General features: G+C 53.6%; 1 protein-coding gene across 1 annotated transcript; it reads right to left on the reverse strand.

The window, feature by feature from the left end:
- Positions 1-1,322: 1,322 nt before the first annotated feature.
- On the reverse strand, positions 1,323-11,590 carry TMEM35B (transmembrane protein 35B). Its single transcript, XM_075908515.1, has 3 exons — positions 11,380-11,590; positions 5,867-6,047; positions 1,323-2,832 (listed from the first exon to the last, which is right to left on the reverse strand). The coding sequence occupies exons 1-3, from the start codon at positions 11,485-11,487 to the stop codon at positions 2,702-2,704; spliced, it is 420 nt and encodes a 139-aa protein (XP_075764630.1). The 5' UTR covers positions 11,488-11,590; the 3' UTR covers positions 1,323-2,701.
- Positions 11,591-24,332: the final 12,742 nt, after the last annotated feature.

Raw genomic sequence — 24,332 nt, forward strand, 5'->3', positions numbered from 1 at the left:
TGGTACATCCAGCCAAGCCAGAGCAGCCCTCCCCCCCCCACCAATGAACCAGAACACATCACTCCAATCCGTTAACCAGGGACATCCCCAGTTGCTGGTGCCAACACCAACACAGCTGCACTGAGCATGCCCAGAGTAAAGGCAAATGATGCCCCCTCATCCCAAAGCAAGGGGGGCGGCATAACCGGTCCAGACTAGTCTGGACTCCCCACTTGCAAGGGCTTTGGGGCTGTATATGATGGAGACTTTGGCCACGTAACACGGCAGACACCACAGGCTAGGGGCTGATGCCCCCAAAAGGACTGGAAGGCAAAACGCTTTGAAACTGGGCTTGAAGGATGATGCAAAACAATCCAACCTGATCCAAGTCTCTTTCTAGCAGGTAAAGATGGGGGAGAATCTCATGCTGCTAAACAGCCCTCCAGGCCGGGCAGGAAATGGGGCATTCTGGTCAATCTCGAGTCAGTGTTTTGTCAAGTGCAGATGTTCCTGAGAGGAGTGGCAGGGTACACAGCTGGAGGAAATACAGATTTTGCCCCCAATCAAGTCCCCCTGCTTCCTCCAGATGAGCAGAACTGGGGGGGGGGGCTCTCATCTTGCTGACCCATGTGAAAAGCCAAGGGAAAAGCAGAAATGACCATGGGGGGGGTGGAAAGACCCACACTTCGGGGGCGGGGGGGAGAAGAGACAGAGCAGGAATTCACATCACGGATCAAGGTTTGGGTGTTGCAGTAAAAATCCTTCCGCCATGCCCATGGCCACGGGTGGAAGTTCCGGTGTTCCTCCTCAGTCGCCTTCCGGGGGCCCTTACGGGGTGATGGAGAAGGGTCCTGCCTCGTTTTTTGCCTACCAATTAGACCGTCTCTCTGGAGCACGGGCATGTGCCCCTAGACGGGTACTACACCCTCATGCCGATGCCAGGCTAGGTCAAGGCACACGGAACCCCTAGGTATGTCCGTTACAGATCTCAGCCCAAAGCAGCAGGGGATGCCACAACCAGGCACGACGCGCTGGGCTCCCTTCATGCCTGCCACCTCCTATGGGCAAGCTCAGCCTAGCTGCCCCCTTCCTGCCAGCCCCACCTGCACCCAGCCCAGGACACAGCTAGATCAGCAGGCAGGCACCCCGCTGCCCCTCCAGGGCATGCTCAGGGAGTCTCCCTAGACACCCAGCTCATCCACACACCTTGCCCACATGGGCTGTGGGTCTCAGCACCCCACCACCAGCACCTCTCCCGTGCCCCAGGGGCGAGGCTGACGCAGTCCATCGTGCCGACCCCATGCATTGGCAGAAGAGCCCGAGGGGCAGGAGAAGAGCCAGCATGGTGGAAATAGAGGGTTTATTTAAAAATCAGCACCATGCAGCCCCCCACCAAGCAGAATCAGACCACCTCCTCCCCTGCAGCCTGGCCAGACAGCTCCAAGGGGCACAGACACCACCATGCAATGCTTAGCCACAGAGCAAGCGGGCAGCCCCCAAGGCCCTGCAGAGCTTCCCAGGCCGGTGCCATATCCAGCTCCCAATGCACCGTGTCTGCTCTCGGCTGGGCGCAGGATGGGGCCTCATTGGAGAAGCAGGTTTGGGTAGCAGGAAAAAGGCAAGGTGGGAATCACTGGAAGTCTAGCAGCCCAAGGAAGGAGCCCAGGGATGAGGGGAGCGCATGGGGACCCTGCAGGTCTGCCCCAGAAGGCCTGGAGAATGAAGAGGGCAGGACATATGGCCGATGTACCTGAGTGCAGGTCTGGGGCTGACCTGGATGGAGGAGGATCCGGGGCGGGAGTCACAGGTGTCTAGGAGGAGAGCGCCCAAGATACCCACCCTGGAGAACCCAGAGACAACAAGATCCGTAGCCTCCCGGCACCTCACAAGACTGAGGCTGCATCTCCCATGGCTCTGAGCAGCCAGGAGGTTGCAGGGTCGGAAGGTTCCTCCTTCGTCCCTGCTGCCCGGAATTCGTCCATGTCACTCCCCTGGCCAGGAGCCAAAGTCTGCATCCACCTCCGCTGTTTCCCCGCCAACCCAAGCTGCCTGCGTCTCCCGCGGAATGAGAGCGGCGGAGATCCCCACTACGCGCCCCACGGGGCCAAGATGGGGATTAGAGCCAGGGCGGCGCTAGGGTCCGCGGTTCAAATCCAGCCTGGAGCGGTCTGGACGCGAGGTGAGTTTGCTGGGTCTCAGCTCGGTTCCCAGGGGGACTCCCCACCAACATAGTGTGACAGAGAGGTGAAGGGCTTGCTAGGCCAGGGGAACTTGGGCCCCTCCCCTTCCCCTTGTCATGCAGGAGGGGGATCCTTGTGGGAACTCACGCTGCTGTGCCCCATGTGGGGCAGACCCCAGAGCTTCCCCCGCTGAGGTCACAGCACCATGCCCCCCACCCCATTTACCCGCTGGCGGGTCAGGACGGGGCCGTCTTCAAAGCCTGGAGAAACTTCCCCTCCTCTGAGCCAAGCTTCCAGCCGGGCAGCAGCTCTGCACACAGCAGCAGCGGGTACCCCAACCCCTTCCCCCCTCCCTCTCCCCACTAGATTAGTCAGCCCTGGGCCCGTTCCCCCAGCAGGGCCTGCTGGTCCCTCGCCAGGAGCTGTGGCGTTTGCGGGACGTACAAGCTGCGAGTTCATTGGCAGGGAGCCACCTCCGAGCCCCACTTTGTTTGGGGCAGGACGTCATGTTCTGCCGCCCCAGCGCCCCCACTTCGCGCCAGTCACTCAAACTTGGACTTGGCCCTGCCTCCCTTTCCTCGGATGTTGAGCAGCAGCAGGAGGCCTAGGCAGACCGTGGCCGGTGCACACATGGCCAAGGGCTCCTTCAGCACCAGCAGGGTGTAGATGGCACCTGGGGGGAGACAGAGAAAGAAACATGCCAGGGAAGAGTCAGGGGAAGAAACTTCAGAGCCACAAGGGGGCCACATGGCTTCCAACTGTTGTCATTACACTTCAGAGTCAACAGACCCTATGATGGGGTGGGCAGGAGGCGGCCAGCGGGCTGAATCCAGCCCGCCAAGCCTCGGGTTACCCCGCCAGGACCCTTCGGCACAGAGCAGCTCATGCGTTAAACAGCTGGCTTCTCTCTGCTCTGGATGTTGAGGAGGGAGGCGGGAGGCTCTGTGCGCTGTTCTGCCCCCAGCAAAATCTCTCCGCTCTCACTGGCCAGTTTCTAGCCAACAGGAGCTGAGAAATTGTGCTGGAGGCAGGGACACCATGTGAAGCCTCCCGGAGCAGAGCCATGTGGAGCAGGCAGCCCACAAGCCACAAACTGCAGCAGCCTGCCTGCCTCAGGTTCCTGCAGGGCTGCTGGCTGGGAGCCACCTAGGTCAGCACCTCCCAGCCAGAGCCTGCCTCTGGCACCCCACCCCCTTTCTCCCCCCAACTACCTGCCCCAGACCACCACCAAAATCCTCTGAACCCCTTTCCCCCTCTTCTCCCAAGTCACAACTCCCTCCCAGACTCTGCCCTCCCCCCCGCCTCAAAGCTCCTCTCCCAGGCCAGAATCCTCATCTGCATCCTTATCCTCTCCTGAGCCCTGCACCCCAAGCCCCTACTCCCTCCTGCACCCAAACTCCCTCTTAGACCCCACACCCTCTCCTGCACCTCGGTCTCCTCCCCCAACCTCCATCCCAGACCCCACACCCCCTCCCATAGAAGTGCAGCCCTTGACCACTTGCCAAAATCTTGGAGTCGTCCCCCCCCCCACATTAAAAATTATTGCCCACTCCTGCCCTACGAGATGGAGAGGGGCAGTTCATACCTAGGAGCTACTGTCTCAGGCAGGCGGCACCTCCCTGGGTTGGGCGCAGAGGGTTTTCTTCAGGGGGTGGAAAATTTTGGAGCCCCTGAACCCCAAGGGGCCAGGCCCCACTCCAGTCTGGGCAGGCTGAGGTTTCACAGGGCCCGGCCAGGGATTTATCGCCGTGGGTCTCGCCATTAGTCCCCCCACGTCTCACTCTCATGCCAAGCGCCACTGGGACACCCAACCACCGGAACTCCCCCTGGGCAGCCGCACTCAACACTCCCCTCGGGGAAGCAGCCCCGGCTGCCTACGGACAAGGATGCTGGGAGCAGGGCAGCAGGGGAAGGAGGGACACAGGTTCACAGGCTCTGCCCTCGTGGCACATCCTCCCCCGCCATGCTGGGCGGCGCTGGGGCAGCTGGCGACAGCAAACACCTGCAGCCACCAGGCATTAGAACAAGAAGCAAGGGGCTTAAACTGCAGCAAGGGAGGTCTAGGTTGGACGTTAGGGAAAAACTTCCTGCCTGTCAGGGTGGTGAAACACTGGAATAAATTGCCCAGGGAGGTTGTGGAATCCCCATCTCTGGAGATATTTACGAGCAGGTTAGATAAATGTCTATCAGGGATGGTCTAGACAGGATTTGGTCCTGCCATGAGGGCAGGGGACTGGACTCGATGACCCCTCGAGGGCCCTTCCAGTCCTCGTATTCTATGATTCTATGATCACCGACTGCATGAGCTTCTGAATTATCCCTGGAACATCCCTGGCTCAGCTAGAGAGAGGGGACTCCGCTGGCGGCGGCTCCCCAGGCGGCCTTAGAGCCAACGCTCCTGATGCTGCAGCCTCCGCGGAATAGCGGGGGGAGGGTCACTGCATAGGATGCTGCCTGCCCCACGGCTCTGCTAGGCTCACCCTGCAGCGGGGAGGAAGGGGCAGCTATTCTGGGCTGGGGGAGCAGCCCACGGGAGGCGGTAAATTTAGAGGAGCCCCAGGGGATGTGCTAATTTATGCGAGAGGGGGCGGAGCTGATTCCAGAACCCCGGAGGGAACGTAAAGCCCCCGCTGCCCTTCCCCAGAGCAGATGGCCCCAACCCCACCCCCCCGAGTGGGATGGCATGGAGCAAGGGTCAAAGGAATCCAAACGGGGCTTTAAACCGCTGGCCTGGTCAAAGCAGCAGCAGTAAAACCGCTCAGTGCTGGCCACAGGGCTGAGCTAGACGGGGCAGAGTGGAGTGGGATCTTACGCTCCTGCCTGCCACCCTGCTTCCGGGGAGCCAGCTGACACAAAAGCAGCAGCACGGGGTGGCAGGCGGCCTCCCTGGAGCCAGTGCAGGCCAGGAGCCAGCTTTTAAGCCAGTTCCCTGCAAGTACCAGCTCCTGCCTGCTGCCCCACGCAGCTGCCTTTGTATCAGAGGCAGCAGCGCAGGGCAGCAGCTGGGCTCCCTGGGAGTCCCGTGCAGCCGTATTGCCGTTTGGGTAACCGCCAGGCTCGTGCTCATCGGCTGTTCGTTGAAACAGCCGCACGCTTACATCCCTAGTAACCACCGAGAGCCGGGGGAGGCTTGAGAGCTGGCCGACAGGCGTGACTGGGAAGATGATGGAGGGCAGCTCTCAAGCCTCCCCCGGGGGATGGAAAATCGAGGCTGAGTAGCCAGGCAGGCCTTAGTGGGAGCCCCCGTTCCTGCAGCTGGGCAAAGCCCCTGGAAGCCTCGAGCAGGGAACAATCAGCCTGCCAAGTTCTGGGACCTCACTGACCTTTACTGTCCCTGGCTCTGGACACTGGGCATCTTGCAGCAGGGTCAATAGGCCACATCTAGGCCAGGGCACCACTTGGGCATGCAGCAGGGCTCAAGTAGGCAGAGCCTGACTTTGCAGGGGCTGGGGACAGTGTGAGATCTTGCACCCGGGGAGGGAGAGGGCACCGCCCACCAGACACGCTCCAAAGGGAATCCACACCCTTTGCCCAGAGCGCTCTGGAGGATGGGGAGGAGAAAAAGATCAATTTGGGGGCTTCCCCAGTGCAAGCCAGCGCACCCTGACAGGAGGGGCGGGGAGGGGTGAGGGTAGCAGGGCTGGGGAACTCCCCGGCACAAGCCCCGCTGGCCAGCTCCCCACAGGAGCCTGGCGGCCAGCACCTACCGATCATGACGATGGTGAGCACGAAGTTGCTGATCTCCTGCAGGAGCTGGGGCCCAAAGGCCAGGAGAGCCCCGGCCACCACCTCGATCCAGCCGACCACCTGCAGGTACTGCTCCGGCTCCGGCTTGTAGCCAAACTCCTTCAGGGGGAAGACGTCAGCGAACTGCACAAACTGGGACTTCTGGAAAGGGGAAGGGAGCGTCAGTCCGAAGGCACCGGGCCACGGCGGTTCCCTCCGGCCCCTGACACGTCAGCTGCTCAGACACGGTGCATGGGAGAAAGGAGACAGGCGGCTCTCTTCTGCATGGGGGGTTAGGAGAGGAGCAGGGTGTTGCGGGCTCCCTGGAGCCTGCAGGTGACTCTACCTGAGCCAGCCTGGCAGCATACATAGCGGCTGCGCATAGTGCAGACGGCACAGCAGCAGCGTGCCGGGCCCTCCCCTTCCAGACACTGCCACGTGCTCCTGCCACGGAGCCTGGTCTCAGCAAGCAGCGGGAAGGAACCAAGGCCTTTCCCAGCAGATCTGGGCAACCCGCACCCAGCTGGCCCCAGCCTAGCAGCCGGGCACATGGAACTCCATGACACGTGGCTCCCACCCCTGGTCCCTGTAAGCTGGGCACTTGTGGGGCCGTTCGGGAGAGTCCAATGCTGCCCAGCTGATTAGCAGAGCACCCAGAGCTAGGTTTCGGTATCTACTGGTGGTGCACATTCACCCATGGCTCAGTGCACAGTGATAAATGTATTCCACACAGGGATGGGAAAGATTTGAGGCAGCACTGGCTCCAACCTGCACTGCTCAGCTGCTTGTGGACGGGCCGGAGGTTCTTTCCTGTGGAAGGGGGGCAAATTAAGAATCCTCCCCACAAACTCCTTAGGGAATTTTAATTCTATGGGTTATGCCAATGCATTGAGTGGGGGGCTGAGGCAGCCCGGACTCCTGGGTTCTCCCCTGAGCTATGACACTAAATCAGTGTCACTGTGAACCAATTGCTTCCCCTGTCTATGGAATGGGGCTCATGCGGCTTCCCACTCTGGGTACTAAGTCCTGTTTGGACAGCAGGGACTCAGTGCTGCCAGGCCAGAAGGAAAAGCCAGCCTGCCGGAGCGCACCAGCGTCACAGCGACCCGCCTCGATTCTTATCCTCAATGCCATACAGACCACTAAGCCATCCACTCCCCGCACCTGCTCCCTGCTTTCCGCTGGGCACGGAGCTGGCTTGGTAGCAGGCTGAGTGTTTAATATCCCCAGGGAGCAAACTGTCCAAGGAGGGTTTTCTCGGACAGATTTACAGTCCAGGGGCACGGGAGCCCTGGTCACCCCCACAAAGGCTGGTTCGCATCTCATCAGTTTTCACCAGAGGCTCATGCTTTCAGACGCCACCATGGCCGCAGTGGGAGCTGCTTATAGAAACTAACACAGCTTCCTCCAGGTAACAGTTTGTTAAACCAAGATGAAGAAACTCTCGCTCACGCTCACACGTAGCAATTCCTCAGCAAGCCCAGCAAACTTACGTACCAGCGAGAATACAGGACAAGAGGGTGACAACAGAAACCACATAGTGGTACAGGTTGAACCTCTGTAATCTGGCACCCTCAGGACCTCACCAGTGCTGAACCAGAGAACCACGTACGGTCAATATTGTTTAGCAGCATGACCAACACTTCCATGGCTTGCTGGGCTCTTAGAAGACATTTAGGGGTGAATTGGAGCTAAATCACAGCACAGAACACGGAGAGCCAGGACTGGTGGCTGTAAACAAACTTTATGGGACCGTGGGAAACTTGGCCACACCCAGGATAAGTGGACATCTGGCTCACATAAATCATGCCAGACCATGGATGTTGCCGGACCAGAGAGTGCCGGATTGGAGAGCTTCAACATGTAGTACAGGCTTGGGTAAGATTGAATCCAGCCCACCAAGCTCTTTGATCTGGCCTGCAGCCATCCTGTCCCACCCCTGGCCCCAGGTCAATTGAGACCCGGGGGTGGGGAAGCATGTGAAGCCTCTTCCTCCAGCCATGGGTGCGCGGCACCTAGAGGGAGCCACTAGCTGTTCAAAACAGCAGGGGGTTCCTTCTAGGCATTGCATACCCCTGGCAGGGTAGGGAAGGGGGGGGCGGCGAGACTCTTCACGTGCTCCTCCATCCCCAGCCCCCGATTGGCCTGGGGGAGCACACAGTCTCCTTCCCCCACCAGGGGTACATGGTACCTATAGGTAGGGTTGCCAGGTAGACCCCGCCAAAAAACTGGACACACTTGATCGTGGGCGGGCTGGGGGGAGGACCAGCTGGGAGGGGGGAGGGGCTAGACGGGAGGAAGGGGGGGGAAGCAGAGCTGGCGGGGGGGGGGGGGGGGGGGCAGCAGCCACTGGCCACAGCCGGAGTCCTTCCGTGCCCCCAGCAGGCACTCCCTTTAGTTGTGAGCAGAAACCGGGCGGGGCGGGGGCGGGAGTCACTCCCCTGCCTGGCTTCTGCACGCAGCCAGAGGCTCCCATCTGGGAGGCGGGGCCGCGATTGGCGCTGGGAGCCTCTGGTCGCTTGCAAAAGCCGGGCAGGGGGAGTGGCTGGGAGTCCCACAGAAAAATCAGTCGCACAAAGGTGAGACGTGAAAAAAATTTTAGAAACCCAACACCTTGCTGATGTCGCTCCCAACTGAGAAGCGGAAAGCACAGCCCCCACAATCCCCTCGCACACCAGTGCCTGGGAGGCCTGGGCTACTAGATTTTGTGGCCCGCTCATAAGCTCCAAAAAATGAGAGGTTCAGTGTGTGGGAGGGGGCTGCCAGGAAACAGGCATGGGGTGTGGGCGGGAGGGTGCAGGAGTGGGCTGGGGGCGTGGGTGGGATGGGCACAGGGCTGGATTGTCAGCACTGGCTCCCTGATACTGGGGGAGGAAGCCCAGAGCCTTGGGGGCCGCTTCCCAGCATGCGGGGGGGGGGGCACATATGGCTCCCGGGCCTTAGGCTCCCCCCCCCCCCCCCCCGCACCTTACTGTCTGTTAGTGGTGTGATGCTGTTATGGCAATTTTCCAGGAGCACCCAACAGTGCTTGGTCGTTCCCTGACCAAGGGCTCTGCAGAAACTGCGATGTGAAAATCTGCCAATGAACGCCTCTAACACAGGAACGAATTAACTTTGATTTAAGCTGAGGCCAACAGGCAACGAAGGAGCAAAGAGCAGAGGCTTCCAGCTCTTTGTCTCTATAGCTTGTTTTTCTGTGGCTAAAGAGCAACACTGCCAGCTGGCAAAAACTACGGCTGGAGGAGTGATTTAGCTCTGGGAATAAACCATCCCGAAGTCAGAGCAGCAGTGCACACGCCCAGCTGGAAAAACTCCACCCACAAACTCACCTGAGCCAAGGAATTTCTCTTCTCACGCGCAAGCAAAACATGGTTGATTCGTTCAGTCCCAACCTCACAAAGGGCACAAGAGCGGAGCTAGAGGCCGGCAGGTCCTATTAGACACACAAAGCCACCCCGAGCGCATTTCTTGCTCTGCGCGTGTGTGCGGTTTGCTGTTTCCACACGACACGCCATGAAACTTTGCAGCAGCAAAAGCCGCCCTGATGGGCACGGAAGAGAAGACACCGTGTTTGCACATTCCGCTCCCGCGTTCACCCCCAGGCCTGGCTTTTAAGGGACATCCCTCCTTTAGGCCTCAGTCCCACCTGCTCCTGCACCAAGGAAGCTCTGGGGACCTCCCTGCACTGTTACAAGAGGTGTACCTGTATCTGAGCATGTCAAGTGAGCATCTGTTAGGGATGTGAACCGTTCCCATGAACCACTGGGGGCTGGAGCAGCTCCCCGCCTGCCACGGGCAGTGGACTGCTTCAGCCACATGGGGGGCCCACCGGAGACAGGGGCCGCTCCAGTTAGCCAGAGCAGGCATTGTCCGTGGGACACCCCTCAGGCAGGTGGCCAACTGGCTGCTCCAACCCAGTGCTGCTGGAGTGATTCCCCCCCCCAGACCATGTCCCCTTTAATCGGCTAAGGTTTCACTGGTTAACCAATCAAATGGGATTTTACATCCCTCGTAACTGCAAAGTTTGCCGTCCAGCGACACCTAAGAACAGACTCTGTTGTTTCTGTCTACACCAGGAACACTTTGCCAGCTTAGGCGTGCCAGGGTTCCAGACCAGCCACGTGTTCCTCGTGCGGACACGGATATTCCAGCAACACTGCACTTTGCACACACTCAGTGGAACATGCCTGACCCGTGAACAGGCAGCTTTTTTGCTCTTTTGCTGCCAGCACAGTCGTGCTGGTCAAGGATCACACCTTGTCAAGCCGCCTGACACTGGCTATGTGGGCAAAGGTCTGTAGCGTAGGCGGGGCCTTTGTAGCGGTTATCAAGCACTGCAACTGGCGGTGCACGGCTCTTAAGAGGCACAAAGGCAAACACAAGCTCAGGGCTTTGACCCAGGGCTGGCAAGAAATGTGTTTTTGGATGGGGGAGTTGCTCAGGACGGCTTTAAAAAACAAACCCGCACCTAGTAAACACTGTTCTTGACTCCTCTGCAACTGAACTGCTGGCATCTGTTGTGAGATGGGGTGCAGATGGGCAGCACCTCACCATTAGGGTCTGGAAGGGGGGGTTGCTGGGACGGTCCCTTCTTAGAGGGACATGCCTGAGTTTTTCCAAGGGAGGGGCTCTCTCAGCAGACAAGAACGGGAGGAGAAACTGAGGCACAGAGTGGGAAAGTGACCTGTCCCAGAAGTGACAGAGGCGGGAAACAGAACCTAGCTGCCTGAGCCACGTGCTCTAGCCACTAGACCACCCCACCTCAAGATATTGACAGCTCTTTCCCATAGCTCCTCTGGCCCTACCAGCTGCGGGTTTACAAATCTTCCCTCCCCCTCTTTGTTTTCCCCGGTGGAACTTGCTAACTAAAGGGGACAGGGCAAGGGGCTTTTGTTAGACACCCAAACCAGCCAGGGGGAAGCAAAGGTAACTTCTCCGTTCCCAGCCAGTTTCGCCGCCCTAAGCTGAAGGGGCAAGGCAGGAGCTTTGGGGCAGAGGGCAGCGCTCAGCGGGGGTTTTGATCTCGCTCCATACCAGCTCCGACGGGTAAATCTTTCCCCCCGCTGCACGCGGGGCACTTTCCTTCGCGAGGCCCTGTAACCCGGGGAGGGGGCGCCCCACACTCTCGGGGTGCAATGGGCGGGGGGTAGACGCACGGGGGGGGGCATCAGAGGGGGGGCGATGGAAAGACCCAACGAGCCTCCCCTCGTGGAGGGAGACGGAGACTTGCCGGGCCTGCCGCTGCGGAGAATCCCGACCCGAGGGGGCGGCCGCGGGCTCGGGGCTCCAAGCCAGGGCGCCCCACGCTCCGAGGCGGCAGCAGCGGGCGAGACGCGAAACCCACCCGGCCCCACTAGGGGCCAGCTCGGGGCAGGCCCACGCGGGTCCCCACCAGCCCGGGCAGCAAGGGACTGGGGGCGCTCCCGGGGGCCCCGAGCCCGGCCCTGCCGCAGCCGAGCCCAGCCCACGCACCGGCCCCCCGGAGCCTGCTCACCAGCTGCTGGTAGAGCTCCGGCGAGATCTGCTCCGTGAGCTTCACCGCCCCGGTGAGCAGGAAGAAGAGGCCGAGCAGCACCCGGATGGCGGGGAAGACGAGCGCCATGGCGCGCCCGGGGCTCTCGCGGCGCGGCTGCAGCTGCCCCAGGAGCGCGGGCGGCTGGGGAGGGACCCAGGAGCGCGGGCGGCTGGGGAGGGACCCGCCCCGTGGGCGGCTCGTCCCGCGCTCTGGGCATCCCCCGCCGGGCCCGTGGCTCCGCCCCCTGCCGGATTCCCCCGGCTGCAGCGCCGCCTTATCCCGTAGGCACAGTGCCTAGGGCCCACGCTGCTTTTAGGGGCCCACGAAAATGTTTCGATTTCTTTTAAAATCAGGAGAAGAAAAATGAACTTGGAGGGTGGAAGAAAATGTTTTAATTCTTTTCTCACATCAGAAAAAAAAAAGAAACTTGGAGGGCCCACAAAACAGGGGTGGGGGGGGATAAAATGTTGAAGTATTTAAAGTTATATCAAAAATATTTGTTAATATTTTTTGTTATGGAGGAAGGGGCCCACGAAGGCAAAAGTGTCTAGGGCCCACGAGAGTCATAATGCGGCCCTGCCCCCCACGGCAGGCCTAGCAGGGGTTTTGCCCAGGGGGGAGCTATGGAGAGCTGGAGCCAACTCCCCCAGAGCCAGCACTGTCCTTTGGTTTTATGGGGCCCGGGGCAGGACTATTAACCTCCCCCCCACACACACACTCTGCCAGGAGTTGGGGAAGGTTTTTGGGGCTGGGGGGTGCTGACCCACAGAAAACTCAGAGAGTGAGAAGCAGCAAAATCCAACCCTTCCCTCCCCACTGATGAGACCCCCCTGCTGAGAAGTAGAAAGACCCTCCCCGTGTTCCCCTCTCACACAGCAGAGTCTGGGGCAGAGCCAAAAATGAGGGGTTCAGTGTGTGGGAAGGGACTGCCAGGAAGTGAGGTTGGGGGGGGGGGGGGGTCTGGGAAGGCGGTAGGATGCAGGAGCCTGCTGGGGGTGGGAGGAAGGGTGCAGGTGCAGAGAAGGGATGCAGCAGCGGGCTGGGGTACTGGCTCCCCAATGCTAGGGGGAGGGAGAGCCTGTCACGTTACTGGATTTTGAGGGGAGCAGACATATCACTGCTGCACCCATTGGGGGGTGTTGGCCCCAAACGTGGCACAAAGGGGAGGGCCATGTGAGGTGTCAAATAGAAGCCTACTGATTCCATATATGCTATTCATGTGATTGTGTAATGTCGATATGTGAAGTTAGAAGCATGTATTTTGTGTGGATACCAAATGTTTGTCTATATGTGGCTGAACTATGGGCAAAGCAGCTCAGCCTATGGACATGCTAACAAGCAAAGCTCTGGAACAATAGCCCTCCATAGGCCAAGGACACACCTCAAGAGTGGCGACTCATCCCTAGGGGCTATCAGCAGGGAACACAGGGATAGGCCACGGGCCAGGTGACCTGCTATAGCCAAGAAGAGACCAGGAAGGAGGGATAAATAGGCCATGCGGCTGACTCCATCTTGGTACTCAGCTCAGCACTTCATCCCAGAGGCAGCAGTGCAGGGATCGAAGAGCTGGAAAGAACTGTGAACCCATCCTGATCCTAGGATACGCAACAAGGACTTGTAAGCCAGCAGCTGTAACATCTCTGCTAGAGCCTGCATCGAGGACTGGGAGATTCAATGCATGTAATGTACTATCCTTTAACAACCTTACTCTCATGCTTTTCTTTATTGTAGTAATAAACCTTTAGCGGTTAGATGCTAAAGGATTGGCTCAGTGTGATTTGTGGGTAAGATCCAGAGGGTAAATTGACCAGGGATCTGTGGCTGGTTCTTGGAACCGGACAGAACTTGTTCGGGGTAGGTGGGATTGGGTTCTAAGACCCCCCAGTGGTGTATGAGGCCCGGGGCCATCTGGGGCACGGATATTGCTGGGGTGTCGGAGGGGTTTTGCTCGTGAGGCTTCAGGCAGGCAGCTGAAGCGCTCTGTGGGACTGGTTTGTGCCCTGTTTGGGAAGGTCACTAGTCTGGGGGCTGTAAGGAGCCCCAAATTTGAGCAATTCGCCCTGAGCGGACGCCCTCAGCTGTGCCCAGTCTTGGCCGGGTCTGTCACAGAGCCTTGAGCCTGGAGCACTGCATCCAGCCCCTGGGCCTTCGGTTCCCCACCCCTGCATATGCCAAAGGCAGCCTGGGGAGGGCGATTTTGCAGAGATGTGATTTTTTTTGTTTAAAGCTTTGTTTAACATTTGCTTTAAAACTAATTTCATTTGTGTGTTGCTGATGATTAGAAAACCACAGCTCTAAAAAAAATCATCTACCCCTTTGGCTGTGGTCAGGCAGAGGGGCACCAGTTTAACAGTCCTGCATAGAGGCCCATAAATCCTAAGGGCAGCTCTGGACCCAGCCTGCATGCAGCCCTGCAACCCTAGCAGGTAGAGTACACAAGTTTAGACCACTCTTGGCAGAGCTCTTATACCAACCCCTAGCACTAAGGAGAGCTGCTTCCATCAACATCTCTGCCCCACTGCCCTGCCTCTTGGGGAGGTGGATTACCAGCACCCAGGGGAGCAGCCCTCTTATCCAGGTAGGCTACGTCTACACTGGCCACTTATTCTGGAAAATCAGCCGCTTTTCCGGAATAACTTGCCAGCTATCTACACTGACCCCTTGAATTTCTGGAAAAGCACTGACGATCTAATGTAAAATCATCAGCCGCTTTTCTGGAAATACTATGCTGCTCCCGTTTGGGCAAAAGTCCTTTTTCCGGAAAACTGGCCAGAAAAGGGCCAGTGTAGACAGCACAGTAGTGTTTTCCGCAAAAAAGCCCCGATTGCGAAAATGACGATCGGGGCTTTTTTGCGGAAAAGCGCATCTAGATTAGCCACGGACGCTTTTCCGGAAAAAGTGCTTTCCGGAAAAGCATCCTGCCAATGTAGATGTGCTTTTTCCAGAAATACTTATAATGGAAAACTGTTCCGTTTTAAGCATTTCCGGAAAAGGGTGCCAGTGTAGACGTAGCCACAAGGTTTAGCGCAAATACTCTAAACGCAAGAGTTTTTGCGCTAGAGTATTTGCGCAAGAGAGCGTCTATACTGGCATGTGCCTTTGTGCAAAAGATTTGCTTTTGCGCAAAAGCATCCATGCCAATGTAGACGCTCTCTTGCGCAAGAAAGATCCGATGGACATTTTAGCCATCGGACTTTCTTGCGCAAGAAATTGATGTTACCTGTCTACACTGGCCTCTTGTGCAAGAACACTTGCGCAAGAGGACTTATCCCTGAGCAGGTGCGTCAGAGTATTTGCGCAAGAAGCACTGATTTCATACAGTAGAACGTCAGTGCTCTTGTGCAAATACTCGCAGCCAGTGTAGACAGGCAGCAAGATTTTGCGCAAAAGCAATTGCTTTTGCGCTAAATCTTGCCAATGTAGACACAGCCGTAGTGTTTGCACTGAAGGCAGCTGCATGGGTGCAGTCTTTGAAGTGTAGACAAGCCCTCGCTGTTCTCATACGTTGATCCCCCTCCCCCGCCCCTTTCCTGCATGCTTTGGTAAGCAATGAAATAATTAATATGGTAATTTAAAGCATTGCCTTTGGAACAATCAATAGGTTGCAAGGGGCTCTGTGTTGTGAGACTGCAGAAAGGCATCACTGCATCAGCTTGCCGGTGGGGCTACGTTTTCAAGGCAATGAGAGCAGCCGGGAACTTCCATTTTAAAAACAAATAATAAATCTGGGCTCCTGGAGATCGAGGCAGCTTCAGAGCATCCACCTGGCCTTGACAGACTTCAAGGCTCCCGGTGGGCCTACGTGTGCGTAAGTCAAATAAAGCACTGCATACGCTGTTGTAGTTATCTTCCTGAGGCTAAAGTAACCTTTACGCTACTGCTGTATTTATTTGGGTCAAAGCAGAGTCAAGTTTCAGCACTGAGTTTTTTACCATTTGCCCTTCCTTTGAAGAGCTGAGCACAAGGGACTGTGGAACAGAAAGGAACAAACAAGCCAGTTGTCTTTTCCTTCCTTGACCCTTCAGATGATGTAGGCCAGCTGGTCAAACAGTGCACCAGCAGATTAGGCTGCAACCCACCAAGGTATTCTGGATTGCAAACTAATCAACAGCAGGAAATGCAGCAGGCAGAAGGGCAGAATTCAAGTGGGATTTTCTGTGAAAGCTTTTTTTTTTTTAAAAAAAAAAAACCTTTCTGAATAATAGTCATGCATCAGGCACCCTCATTTCCTTCTTCCAGGATGGGGCTTTTTGTGTCCTTAATACCTTGCACATCATTACATGAAATATTAAAGTTCTCCCAGGACAATAGTTAAAGCAGGAAAGGGCAGAAGAGCATAAGGAGAAGCCAGCTTGGGAAAATAATTTTCCTTCCCCTGAAAAGGGATCAGCTTGCATTTAGCTGGAGAAGAGGTTTCACCTCAATCCTTTCACGTGTTCTAGAAACGCCCAGTAATCTCGCCCCAAATTCTCTTTTGCTTAGTGTACAAAACAGCAGCCTGGTTCTTATTTTTAAAAAGCTACAAGAATCATTTAATTTCCCCTCACCCGAGAACAGAAGATGCCCAGGGTGCAGAGATGTGAAGATGGCACAGAGAAAATACATAATGAAGTACTATGTGCTCCTTTTTGTACCACAAGAACTAAGGATCCCCAAATGGAATTAATAGGCTTCTGGCTTCAAACAAAAAGAAATATTTCTTCACACAACCTGTGGAACTCTGTGCCAGAGAATGTTGTGAAGACCATACTGTAGGGCTACGTCTAGATTACATCCCTTTTATGGAAAAGGAATGCAAATTAGACGTAGCGCAATTGCTAATGAAGCAGGGATTTAAATCTCCCCCACTTCATTAGCATAAAAATGGCTGCCGCTTTTTTCAGCACAGAGCTTTGCCGGAAAAAAGCGCCAGTCTAGATGCGGATCTTTCGGAAAATAAAGCCTTTTCTGAAAGATCCCTTATCCCTTACTATGATAGCTATTTAGCCACAGTGGGCAGGGATGGTGTCCCTAGTCTCTGCAGGAAGCTAAGAATGAGCAATAGGGAATGGGATCACTTGATTCCCTGTTCTATTTATTCCCACAGGGTACCAAGCATTGGCCACTGTCAGAAAACAGAACACCGGGCTAGATGGACCTTACCCTGCTGCCATAACAGCCCTAACCTAAGAGAGAAGGGTTATGCTCAGTATGAATTCACCCCCATACCCTTAAAAACCGATTACAGAAAGGACATCCTCCTGGATTATGAACTCTGGACTTCATGGACTTTGTCCCAACAGCTCTAGCTTCCAGCGGGTCTTAAAGATGTTCTGTGCACATCCAACCTCTTCTTGGGGGAAGCAGTTTGCTTTTCAAACAAGTCCAGCATCTCTGTCAGCAATCTGGCTAGGGCAAATCCTTGCACACCTGGCTGCAGGGAGGGGGCTGAGAGGGTACCTTCCAAAAAGTGTGTGAGATGTTGGTCGCTCTCAGACAGGACAGTGAGCGAGGAAGACTATGGGTCTGACCCAGCCTGGGAATTTCTAGCTTCACACACCCCTGTAACTCAACTAATCTCAAGTGATTGAGCTCCAGAGAATTGTGCCATGAGGGACTAGGCATTGCACAAAGCAACCTACACTAGGGGGGTGTTAGACCATAACTGTAGGATACTGGGGTGTTCCCCCCCCCCCCCGGCTTTTTTCAGCAACTTTTGGTTGCAGTTTAGGGATGTTAAGATGCATTATTAGGGTAAATATGTAACCCCTGAAAATTTACAGTGAGGGAGGGGATTTCCAGGGAGGAACTTGCCTCCCTCTGCACTGCTGCTGCTAACACAGGTCACACTGGGGGAGAGGGGAATGGCAGGGAGGAGAAGGGCTGCCTAGGAGCCAGCTCCTCACAAGCACTGGCTCTTATCTCCCCTCCCACCCACATTGCTGTATCTGATTCTGCAGGGGTGGAGGATAGGCACCCGATGTAATCCTGAATGTTACCCAGAAAGCCCAGGCCCAGTGTAAATGGTTAACCACTATCACATCCCTGGGGGGGCTAGGAAGACAACCCAGGCTTGCTGCCCTCTATCCTAAACACCCTAGAGAGAAGGCTCTCATGCTGGTTTCTGTACTCTCTCCCCCCTGAAATCATGATATTTATAATGGATTAGAACCCAGTGTTAGATACTAGCGATACCAAAATGCTATACCGCAGAACCACGCCCAAGACAGCATTGCTATTCCATTTCCACCCAGACCAGTGTTTCTCAGACTTTGAGACCACAACACACCAAACAATTTTTTTTTTTAATACAGAACACCTATGAAAATTTTCTTCAAAAAACCCAAATTCAGACAAAACACAAAACAAAGAAGAGGTTGCAGCCCACCTACAAGTTGTTCACGGAACACCAGTGTTCCACAGAACATAGTTTAAGAAGCACTGGTCCAGACATCAACAGCTCCCGGTGAACAAATTCACTTATGCAAGCTCAATGGATTTGGAGGATTGTCCATGTCTTCATCCAGTGATTCACAGTCTGTGATGTCTTCCTCTCGGGGTATATAGACATGGATCTCTGCTCTGGATTTTCTGATCTGGGGCAGCAAAGGCAGAGCCCCCCAGGCCAAGGGCAGGCAGGAGAGCCCACACACAAGCAAACTCTGTGCCCTAGCACCAGGAAAGTATTTCAGTGTTGCTGGCTGCATCTTTCTCTGGGCAGCTGCTTCTGCTGGGAGGTTGTTCTCATCAGGCCTAGATTTGCTGGGAGATGGCTTAACAGCTGGCTGTAGGGGACTGGAGAAGTGGATGTAGGCTTGTTGCCTCCTCAGCCCTCCAAGGGCTCCTGTCTTCTCCCTCAAGTTGGAATTGCTGCCTGCTTGTGTTCTGCCACCTGTGGAGCAGGCTAGCCCTGGAGGTCTTGGGACTGGTAACTTGCTATTCTTAAGGAGGCCTTGCAGAGCAGAACGTTCACTCTTGGTAAGGAAAGGTTTGCACCTGCTTCAAAAGACAAGCCCACAATCACCAGGGAGTTGCTCAGGAAAGACATAGAAGCGAGAGGCCAAACCCCAAGCCAAAGGCCTGATCTAACACCCATTTAAGGCCCAGCCCTCTACCAACTAGGATGGGGTGGGCAAAAATTTTTGCAAGGGGTCCACTCTCAGAAGAGGTGGGGCTGAGAACTAGCCTGCCCCGAGATCTCTGGGGCCAGTGACTTTGAATTAACAACCCAGCAAAGGGCCCCCAGCCCTGTTGCTACTGCATTACCTGGCAGCCGCTCAGGGTTGCAGCTTTTAAAGGGCTGGCAGTTCCCAGACCCTGCCAGGGTAGGGCTGCGACCATAAGCCATATACATAGGATCCTGCTCCCTGAGCCACCACCCAGAGATTTGGTGGCATGGGCAGCAGGATATAAGTAGTAAGCCACCAGATGCAGTCCGTGGATGAGATCAAAGTATTAGGCAGGCCAGATGCAGCCCACAGACTCCTCTTGCCCCACGCTGCACTAGGTAGATTGGAGCCCATTTTCCTTTCACTGATGCTCTGCAAAGCCTGGAGCTGCAAACCACTTTGACCTTCTGCTGCTGGCACTTAGGAGCCAGCCCAGACCTGCTCACCCACCTAGGCTTGGTGGTGCTGACATGGGACATGCTTTCAGCCCTGTGAGTGTTTGAAAGGCCAGGATCTTTGCATAAACTACCTGCAGCTGGGGCCGGATTCCAACTGCTGCTGCACCCCTCCAATGCGCAGCCCAGCGCTCAGAGCACAAGGTGGAAATGAGGAACTGGTCTCTTGCTTCCTCCACAACAGTGATTGAGAAAAGTCAGGACAGTTTCCTTCTAGCACCAGGATGTGAAGTGATACAGCAGGTCAGGCAAAATTGGACATGGAACCCAGGCGTTCTGCCCCAACTCTGCCGCATGACAGTCCCTGAAATGGACTCTAGGGGAGGATGGAAATGGGGGTTGACATGTAAAATACAGGGACTCCTTCACTCTGCTACTGCAGCATGTCCAGGATGGGGTCTCATACCATAACCCCAATCCCAGGACAGGTGGTAGCACCGGTGGTGAAGGCTCCATGTCTTGGGAGGTGTCATATCCTGGTGTGAAGCTACTTTCTGTTCTGAGTGGGTCTCAGACAGTATTGAGCTGTTGCCAAAATTGAGTAGGCATCAGAACGAGAATCCATGTTGACACTGCTCTCCACAACAAAGGCCACATGCCATGGACCTGTACAGTTGAAACAGTGGAAACCAGCCAATGGGAACAGGAGTGGTGCTTGCAAACAGTATCAACCCTGCTGTCCCCACCCCTTAAAGGGGAGCACAGACATGCTTACTAACAGTAGCCATCAGCTTTGAGCTATATGAGGCCACAACACCATGAAGGCAACTTGCCTGGCCAGCCAAGAACTGCCTATTCTGGTGTCTCCTGGCCAGGACTAGAGCCTGCATCTCACCCCCCCCCCCCCCAACCCTCCATTCTAGGTCTCAACCTCCTTCCAGAATCTGCACTCCTCTTCTATCCCTACCCCAGGTCAATTTCCCTCCTGCATCTAACCCCATTCCAAATCCTGCACCCCTTCCACCACTGTAATAAGGAAAGTGTGGCCCAAGACCACTTGCCCAAATTCCCACCTTTCAAAGTAGCCCCCCTGCAAAAACAGTCCACCCCAGCCCAAATCAATGGACCCCCCCCCACACACACACACAATCCCAAACTGATCTATACACAACCCCACTTGATTTGCTTTTTAGCTGGACTGTTAACTGTCTGATAAACTTTGCTCTAGTTCCAACCCATTTTCCTAGAACTGAAATTACACTTACTGATCTATAATTGCTAGGATCACCTCTGGTTTGGATCCTTTTTAGAAAGTCAGCTTTACATTGTCTACCCTGAAGTAGTCTCATACAGAAGCTGATTTAAGTATTGTTACATCTAACGAGTTACTAGCCCTGCCATGTCATGGCAATTACAATCCACAGCACAGAATTGTGCCCTGCACCAACTCCAGGGCAGAGAATTCTGGCATCACTATGTACTGGGATCACAGTAATAGTAATTCAAAACTTACAACATACTGCAGCTCTATTCAGAGTGGATAGAGATATCCCATTTGAGTGTAAAACAGCAGGGGCCTGGATGGTATGGCATGTGAATATTAGACTTGAGCTGAGACAATGCTAAAGCCACATTCCTGCCTCTGAAGTGCATGACCTACAATTCCTCTCCTGACTGTGCAAGGTGGTTTGGAGGAAGAGTTGAGTTGAGATACTTTTAATTGAACATTCTAGATTCTAACATTGAGATGGCAAAAGTGGAAATCACACTGCCGGCTAATAAGCTAAGAAATCATTGTACAGGTTGAACCTCTCTAGTACAGCACCCTTGGGACCTGTCCAGTTCCAAATCAGAAAATTTTCCAGATCACAGGACATCAATGTTATCTAGCAGCATTACCAACACTTACACTAGGCTATTACAGGATATTTAGGGGTAAATTAAGAGCTGAACAGCACAAGAGAGCCAGGACTGGGGATTAAACTGACCATGGGAAACATGGCCACACGATTGAAATGCAGACATCCAGCTAACTAAAATTATTCCAGACAATGGCTGTTTCCAGAGCAGCCTGTTCTGAACTTGAGAGGTTCAACCTGTAGTAGCGTATGTCTGCAGGAGATAGGAAGAGGAAAACCACAATCGTGTATTTGCCCACAGTAAGGCCTATTCTCCCCCTACCACATCTAATTCCTAAATTAATCAGGCACAGTAAAGAGCTCACAAGTACTTATGTTATACCAAACATAGGCAGCAGAGGACTCACCTGCTTTCCAAGTGCAATTTCCAACTGCCCTGCTGCTGCTGAAGGCAAGAACATCTGTCAGGCAGCTGGGGCAATAAATCCATATACTTTGCATCAGAAAGAGCAGGATTCAAGGGGGAAGAGAGAGTCTGGTGAGGAGGGGGCCCTCTCCTTGCTTGCAAGTCCAGACCAAGTGGGCTGCTCAGCCCCAATGATATTTTTGGCACTGCTAAGTGCAACATGCGTTTGTGTTCATTCATTTCAGTAACTTCCAGGACTAGCTCTTGCCCCTGCCTATTGGGGATAGTTCTAAGCCTCTTTCTCGGAGCATCTGCCCCCTTCCACTTTAGTCTAGTGACATAAATAATTCAGTTGTTGAACTGTATGCAATATTCATGAGTGATGAGTAAAATGGGACCTAATTACCACCCAAACCTAAAAGGACATCGGCGTGTGTATGTAATTTGAGAACTCGCCTGCAATCTTGCCAGAAAATGGCTGTTTTACTCACACACTGCAACATTAGACATCCCTCTGCATTTGAAAGCCTCATTTTGTTCCATTTCTCAAACTACAAGGTCTTCTGAGATGTCAGGTAACTGAAATTCCCCTTTTCCTTAGGTGACTTTAGGGATTGGCACAATGAGCTTATTGAAAGGCAGAACAAAAGCCACTCAGCATTGCTATTGTGGGCCTGGGCTCCCCGTGTTTCTATGCCACTATACCTCACCATTGGCCTGCAGCTTTGAGTGACTTGAACTAAACTAGGGTTGTTAAGGATGACTGAGGCCCACAAAGGCCATGGAAACTCAAGGCCAGTTATGCCCCATACAGTTCCACTTGCTATAGCAGCACTATGAGAGGAAGGGTTGAAAACCAAAAGCTAAATCAGAAATTGCCATGATACTTCAAGCCCTCTTAACATACACATGGTGGATTATTCCTTGGTTTCAGAGGTTGCCAAGCAACTGGGCCAGATATGCCAAGACCTTAAGCTTTGCCAAGTTTGAGGCAACATAGCATTACCCCAAAAATGAAATGTAATTTTGTTGGTATTTAGAGGCCCCAAGATGTAGTTTACTGACTCATGTATAAATCCAGCACTGCCTAGAAGGGCCAGTATTAAGACTTGCTGGGACTGATCAGAATCTAACTAAAGCCTTGCTGTGTGGGGCTGAACCCTGGGGCTCCCAGCCCTGACACATGGACCTAAAGAAAAGCCTGAGCCAACTTATCTTTGTAGGAATCCATGGGGCCCTAGGCTTGCCTCCCCATCAACACCATCCCTAGCTTTGTATGCAGAAAAGCAAGATTGAAGGGCTAAGAGGCCCTCAAACAAGAGACTCATTTGTCTGCTTACAAGGGATTTCTCAATAACTTCAATTATTTTTGCAGTATGCAAGACCTACTCAAACATTTGCATTAGGACCGGAGATCATAAAAAACTGAATTAATATAATTTGATCAGCACTGGTTTGGTTGTGGCAGCTTTATTGGTATGGATGTATTAGAATGAAAGACCAACCAATTCGAAAACATGATGAAGGGCTGCTACTAGGGTATCTGCAATCAGGAACACCAAGTTAGGATGGCACAAAATTACCAGAGACAGACCATCTGGTTTGGTTGGATATTCACTTTAAGGACCTTGACAGGTCACTCCACATGAAGATTCATCTGCAAGGTGACCTCCCCTTCCCTTTGTAATTTACTATCTCTACTTTTCTCTTAAAGCAGGGGTGGAGAACCTATGGCCCTGATTTCTGTGGGTCAGTCCCCCCCCCCCCCCACTCAAAAAAGAATCCCCACTCCTGAAGCAAAGAGTCAATAGCCTTTGGTGCCAGCCCTAAATCCTTATCCATATGCTGAAGCACTAAAGCATTACAACAGAATTGGAGAGCTGCAGGATTCATTGCTTGCTACACAACCAACTGTGTTTTACAGGAGGAGGCTGGCTCAGCCATGAGTAAATGCAGCTTTAACATCACTGAACACTAAAGCAGTTGGACTGATTAAGAACGATCTCTGTTAAGGGAGTGTGTGGGAGAAAGATGCACTGTTTAGAACTTTGACTCAGGCTTCTAGTTTTGTAAGCACAAAAGGCAAGCTCCCATCCCCAAGGCATGCCTTTGCCTATTGCTTTCCGTGCTTCATCAAGGTCTCAGTACTGGAAATGCTTACTCAAGAGTCTTCTGTACTTAGTCAAGTGTCTAATGCTTAGGGAAGGTTCACAGGTTCTCTCATGCTACACCTCATATTAGCAGAGATAGCTAAACAAAAATGTTCAACTATATTAACTTCTGGAGTAACAAGCTTATGAAAACAAATGTCATTTGTACAACTGAGTATTTTATTGAAAAAGAAAAAAATTGCAGCTTAGTCCCTGGCTTCTGGACTTCAAACACTGCTTCCTCCTGTGAATGCAAAACACGAAGTTAGCCCCAAAAATCTGAGATGTGAGCAACTTCATGCATAGATCACTTGAAAACATACTGAATGAACACAAAACAATCATGCACCTGGCCACCAAACATGTTCCCAACGAAGTAAATAAGTGTTCAGAATACACCTAGAATCAAGTGAACAGTATAGAAACAGGGACAGAAGCGGTTCTGAACTGAATTAGCTATCTTTTAGGCACCAACTCATAAGGACCTTCACAGCAATAACTTCAAATTTTAAGTGCTCATTTATTCTGAAGTCAAGATGCATACAATCAACAGTACAAAAGTTAAGAAAATACTTAGCAAGTATCCCTTATGGCTGTGGTTTTAAAACACGATCTTAATGTTTTTAAATGTTTCAGAGTGAAGAGTGGTTTGGTGGGAGAAAGTTTTAGTTTAATTGCAGCTCTGCAAATTCCAATTTATGGCCCCCGCTTGCTACCCGCATATAAAACCGGTATATTTATTCACTTACCTTGCTGGGTGCTGTGAAGTTCAATTGTTTGTAAAAGGATTTGAAGATTAAAAGCAGAATCAATATATTTGTATCAAGTTTATTTTAGTTAGCTGTTTTATTCAAATGTTATGCCATCTGCCCAAAACCTTTCCGCCTAATGCACCATGAATCTCTTACGGTGCTTGAAATTAACCCCAGTTCCTTGTTTGTGTTTGAGCATCTGTATGCAGTGTTCATTGGGCA

The sequence above is a fragment of the Pelodiscus sinensis genome, chromosome 25, assembly GCF_049634645.1.
Source record: "Pelodiscus sinensis isolate JC-2024 chromosome 25, ASM4963464v1, whole genome shotgun sequence".
Classification (NCBI taxonomy): domain Eukaryota; kingdom Metazoa; phylum Chordata; order Testudines; family Trionychidae; genus Pelodiscus; species Pelodiscus sinensis.